Source organism: Taudactylus pleione, unplaced genomic scaffold (genome assembly GCF_031769625.1).
Source record: "Taudactylus pleione unplaced genomic scaffold, aTauple2 ptg002606l, whole genome shotgun sequence".
Lineage (NCBI taxonomy): Eukaryota > Metazoa > Chordata > Amphibia > Anura > Myobatrachidae > Taudactylus > Taudactylus pleione.
The window spans coordinates 196,501-202,500 of record NW_028286984.1 but is presented as its reverse complement, the minus strand read 5'-3'; the positions used below and the strand labels follow the sequence as shown (position 1 = coordinate 202,500).

The following is a 6,000-nucleotide window of genomic DNA, read 5'->3' as shown; positions in this document are numbered from 1 at the left end:
AGGTCAGAGGGACATAGCCGGGTGTCATTTTGTCCAGCACTCACTGCTCATCTTCCCATTCTGTAGATCCGTCATGAAGAAGATAACTGCGCTAGAATATAAGCTGAAGCGTCTCGTGATAAATAAGGAGGATTTCATCAGCTACATACAGGTCTGTACGTCCCTCACTTCTTCCTGTGACTGATGTACAGCACAGGCCGACCACACAGTGAGCAAATGTCCCTCCTGTCCCCCTGCTCTCGCCGGGCTGGAGGGAAGATCGGAGCCTGGTGGATAGATAGGAGGGGAGATACGTGTCCCCCCACCCATTCTCTATACACCACAGGTATCGCCTGCTCTGTGATCCCAAAGGTTCCACCCCCCCCGATCAAGGCCCCTCCCTTTCCCTGCTGGCATTGCCCCGCACCCCTCTGCTGGTATCGTCCTCTCCTATCCCTTGTCGTGGCTCCTCACATGATGACAGATAGAGCCCTTGGTTACAGCACAGAGGGCTCTGCAGTCTTTGCTTGGACTTAATGAGTTTTTTTCTCTCTTGTTCCCCCAGTATGAGATAAACTTCCTGGAACTGTTGAAGAAGAGGCGACAGGTATGTGCAGAGCGTTCTGGTCACTTGTTACAGTATTGGGGAGTCCTCTGATTAGCACAGTACCGGGGGATGAATGAGGTGCAGTATGTTAGTGCAGAGCGTTCTGGTCACTAGTTACAGTATTGGGGAGTCCTCTGATTAGCACAGTACCGGGGGATGAATGAGGTGCAGTGTGTTAGTGCAGAGCGTTCTGGTCACTTGTTACAGTATTGGGGAGTCCTCTGATTAGCACAGTACCGGGGGATGAATGAGGTGCAGTGTGTTAGTGCAGAGCGTTCAGGTCACTTGTTACAGTATTGGGGAGTCCTCTGATTAGCACAGTACCGGGGGATGAATGAGGTGCAGTATGTTAGTGCAGAGCGTTCTGGTCACTTGTTACAGTATTGGGGAGTCCTCTGATTAGCACAGTACCGTGGGCTGAATGAGGTGCAGTGTGTTAGTGCAGAGCGTTCTGGTCACTTGTTACAGTATTGGGGAGTCCTCTGATTAGCACAGTACCGGGGGATGAATGAGGTGCAGTGTGTTAGTGCAGAGCGTTCTGGTCACTTGTTACAGTATTGGGGAGTCCTCTGATTAGCACAGTAGCGGGGGATGAATGAGGTGCAGTGTGTTAGTGCAGAGCGTTCTGGTCACTAGTTACAGTATTGGGGAGTCCTCTGATTAGCACAGTACCGGGGGATGAATGAGGTGCAGTGTGTTAGTGCAGAGCGTTCTGGTCACTTGTTACAGTATTGGGGAGTCCTCTGATTAGCACAGTACCGGGGGATGAATGAGGTGCAGTGTGTTAGTGCAGAGCGTTCAGGTCACTTGTTACAGTATTGGGGAGTCCTCTGATTAGCACAGTACCGGGGGATGAATGAGGTGCAGTATGTTAGTGCAGAGCGTTCTGGTCACTTGTTAAAGTATTGGGGAGTCCTCTGATTAGCACAGTACCGGGGGATGAATGAGGTGCAGTATGTTAGTGCAGAGCGTTCTGGTCACTTGTTACAGTATTGGGGAGTCCTCTGATTAGCACAGTATCGGGGGATGAATGAGGTGCAGTATGTTAGTGCAGAGCGTTCTGGTCACTTGTTACAGTATTGGGGAGTCCTCTGATTAGCACAGTACCGGGGGATGAATGAGGTGCAGTATGTTAGTGCAGAGCGTTCTGGTCACTTGTTACAGTATTGGGGAGTCCTCTGATAAGCACAGTACCGGGGGATGAATGAGGTGCAGTGTGTTAGTGCAGAGCGTTCAGGTCACTTGTTACAGTATTGGGGAGTCCTCTGATTAGCACAGTACCGTGGGCTGAATGAGGTGCAGTGTGTTAGTGCAGAGCGTTCTGGTCACTTGTTACAGTATTGGGGAGTCCTCTGATTAGCACAGTACCGGGGGATGAATGAGGTGCAGTGTGTTAGTGCAGAGCGTTCTGGTCACTTGTTACAGTATTGGGGAGTCCTCTGATTAGCACAGTAGCGGGGGATGAATGAGGTGCAGTGTGTTAGTGCAGAGCGTTCTGGTCACTAGTTACAGTATTGGGGAGTCCTCTGATTAGCACAGTACCGGGGGATGAATGAGGTGCAGTGTGTTAGTGCAGAGCGTTCTGGTCACTTGTTACAGTATTGGGGAGTCCTCTGATTAGCACAGTACCGGGGGATGAATGAGGTGCAGTGTGTTAGTGCAGAGCGTTCTGGTCACTTGTTACAGTATTGGGGAGTCCTCTGATTAGCACAGTACCGGGGGATGAATGAGGTGCAGTATGTTAGTGCAGAGCGTTCTGGTCACTTGTTAAAGTATTGGGGAGTCCTCTGATTAGCACAGTACCGGGGGATGAATGAGGTGCAGTATGTTAGTGCAGAGCGTTCTGGTCACTTGTTACAGTATTGGGGAGTCCTCTGATTAGCACAGTACCGGGGGATGAATGAGGTGCAGTATGTTAGTGCAGAGCGTTCTGGTCACTTGTTACAGTATTGGGGAGTCCTCTGATAAGCACAGTACCGGGGGATGAATGAGGTGCAGTGTGTTAGTGCAGAGCGTTCTGGTCACTTGTTACAGTATTGGGGAGTCCTCTGATTAGCACAGTACCGGGGGATGATTGAGATGCAGTGTGTTAGTGCAGAGCGTTCTGGTCACTTGTTACAGTATTGGGGAGTCCTCTGATTAGCACAGTACCGTGGGCTGAATGAGGTGCAGTGTGTTAGTGCAGAGCGTTCTGGTCACTTGTTACAGTATTGGGGAGTCCTTTGATTAGCACAGTAGCGGGGGATGAATGAGGTGCAGAGCGTTCTGGTCACTTGTTACAGTATTGGGGAGTCCTCTGATTAGCACAGTACCGGGGGCTGAATGAGATGCAGTATGTTAGTGCAGAGCGTTCTGGTCACTTGTTACAGTATTGGGGAGTCCTCTGATTAGCACAGTACCGGGGGATGAATGAGGTGCAGTGTGTTAGTGCAGAGCGTTCTGGTCACTTGTTACAGTATTGGGGAGTCCTCTGATTAGCACAGTACCGGGGGATGAATGAGGTGCAGAGCGTTCTGGTCACTTGTTACAGTATTGGGGAGTCCTCTGATTAGCACAGTACCGGGGGATGAATGAGGTGCAGAGCGTTCTGGTCACTTGTTACAGTATTGGGGAGTCCTCTGATTAGCACAGTACCGGGGGATGAATGAGGTGCAGAGCGTTCTGGTCACTTGTTACAGTATTGGGGAGTCCTCTGATTAGCACAGTACCGGGGGATGAATGAGGTGCAGTATGTTAGTGCAGAGCGTTCTGGTCACTTGTTACAGTATTGGGGAGTCCTCTGATTAGCACAGTACCGGGGGATGAATGAGGTGCAGTATGTTAGTGCAGAGCGTTCTGGTCACTTGTTACAGTATTGGGGAGTCCTCTGATTAGCACAGTACCGGGGGATGAATGAGGTGCAGTATGTTAGTGCAGAGCGTTCTGGTCACTTGTTACAGTATTGGGGAGTCCTCTGATTAGCACAGTAGCGGGGGATGAATGAGGTGCAGTATGTTAGTGCAGAGCGTTCTGGTCACTTGTTACAGTATTGGGGAGTCCTCTGATTAGCACAGTACCGGGGGATGAATGAGGTGCAGTGTGTTAGTGCAGAGCGTTCTGGTCACTTGTTACAGTATTGGGGAGTCCTCTGATTAGCACAGTACCGGGGGATGAATGAGGTGCAGTGTGTTAGTGCAGAGCGTTCTGGTCACTTGTTACAGTATTGGGGAGTCCTCTGATTAGCACAGTACCGTGGGATGAATGAGGTGCAGTATGTTAGTGCAGAGCGTTCTGGTCACTTGTTACAGTATTGGGGAGTCCTCTGATTAGCACAGTACCGGGGGATGAATGAGGTGCAGTGTGTTAGTGCAGAGGTTCCCAGACACGGTCCTCAAGGCTCCCCAACAGCTAAGGTTTTACAGATATCCATGGTTGAGCACAGGTGACTTGATTAGTACGTCGGTCAAGTTGATTTATCCACCTGTGATCAACCATGGATATCTCTAACACCTGAACTATTGGGGAACCTTGAGAAGTGCGTTTGGGAACCTCTGTGTTGGGGTCTCCTGTTTCCTAGTTGTCTGTGATTATGGGATCTCTCCCCTATAGCCACATGAGCCGGCTCTTATTATATTGTGCACAACCCAGCAGGCAGGACATTCACACTTCAAAGGAGGACTCCAATGAACATGTAACACTTACAGCGAGTGGGGCTATTTCCTATGGGTGCTCTGAGTTACTTAGGGTGCTCTAAATGTGGGGTTGTGGGTTGTTCCTTCTGGCACTTTTTGTGGGACTGTTCAGGGCTGTATCTGTCCTACTTTGCCCGCTTTACCTCCCTTATAGCCAAACATCGGCCCTTTATTTGCCCTTATTTTAGGGGATTTTTAACCATAGGGTTGGCTGGTGCTGGAGTGGAGTAATGGAAGCTGGTACAGGACTAATAGGAGGGGAGTCACTAGAGGGAGTGGTGCTATGGCAGGCAGTACTAGCTGAGTACTGATCACGCCGTTCTAATGAGCTGGTACAGGACTAATAGGAGGGGAGTCACTAGAGGGAGTGGTCCTATGGCAGGCAGTACTAGCTGAGTACTGATCACGCCGTTCTAATGAGCTGGTACAGGACTAATAGGAGGGGAGTCACTAGAGGGAGTGGTGCTATGGCAGGCAGTACTAGCTGAGTACTGATCACACCGTTCTAATGAGCTGATACAGAACTAGGAGGCGAGTCACTAGAGGGAGTGGTGCTATGGCAGGCAGCACTAGCTGAGTACTGATCACACCGTTCTAATGAGCTGGTACAGAACTACTAGGAGGGGAGTCACTAGAGGGAGGTCCTTTGGCAGGCAGTACTAGCTGAGTACTGATCACACCGTTCTAATGAGCTGATACAGAACTAGGAGGCGAGTCACTAGAGGGAGTGGTCCTATGGCAGGCAGTACTAGCTGAGTACTGATCACGCCGTTCTAATGAGCTGGTACAGAACTACTAGGAGGGGAGTCACTAGAGGGAGGTCCTTTGGCAGGCAGCACTAGCTGAGTACTGATCACGCCGTTCTAATGAGCTGATACACAACTACTAGGAGGCGAGTCACTAGAGGGAGTGGTCCTATGGCAGGCAGCACTAGCTGAGTACTGATCACACCGTTCTAATGAGCTGATACAGAACTAATAGGAGGGGAGTCACTAGAGGGAGTGGTCCTATGGCAGGCAGCACTAGCTGAGTACTGATCACGCTGTTCTAATGAGCTGATACAGAACTACTAGGAGGCGAGTCACTAGAGGGAGTGGTCCTATGGCAGGCAGCACTAGCTGAGTACTGATCACGCTGTTCTAATGAGCTGATACAGAACTACTAGGAGGCGAGTCACTAGAGGGAGTGGTCCTATGGCAGGCAGCACTAGCTGAGTACTGATCACGCTGTTCTAATGAGCTGATACAGAACTAGGAGGCGAGTCACTAGAGGGAGTGGTGCTATGGCAGGCAGTACTAGCTGAGTACTGATCACACCGTTCTAATGAGCTGATACAGAACTAATAGGAGGGGAGTCACTAGAGGGAGTGGTGCTATGGCAGGCAGCACTAGCTGAGTACTGATCACGCCGTTCTAATGAGCTGATGAACTAATAGGAGGCGAGTCACTAGAGGGAGTGGTGCTATGGCAGGCAGCACTAGCTGAGTGCTGATCACGCCGTTCTAATGAGCTGATGAACTACTAGGAGGGGAGTCACTAGAGGGAGTGGTCCTATGGCAGGCAGCACTAGCTGAGTACTGATCACGCAGTTCTAATGAGCTGATGAACTACTAGGAGGGGAGTCACTAGAGGGAGTGGTCCTATGGCAGGCAGCACTAGCTGAGTACTGATCACACCGTTCTAATGAGCTGATACAGAACTACTAGGAGGCGAGTCACTAGAGGGAGTGGTCCTATGGCAGGCA

General features: G+C 50.5%; 1 protein-coding gene across 2 annotated transcripts in view; it reads left to right on the top strand.

The window, feature by feature from the left end:
• UTP6 (UTP6 small subunit processome component) overlaps window positions 1-6,000 on the top strand; it is a 127,382-nt gene that overhangs the window by 5,174 nt on the left and 116,208 nt on the right. For both annotated transcript variants that reach the window (XM_088466176.1, XM_088466177.1), the window contains exons 2-3: window positions 67-151; window positions 545-586. In XM_088466176.1, coding sequence (XP_088322302.1) covers window positions 67-151; window positions 545-586 — 127 coding nt within the window. The remainder of the gene's footprint in view (window positions 1-66; window positions 152-544; window positions 587-6,000) is intronic.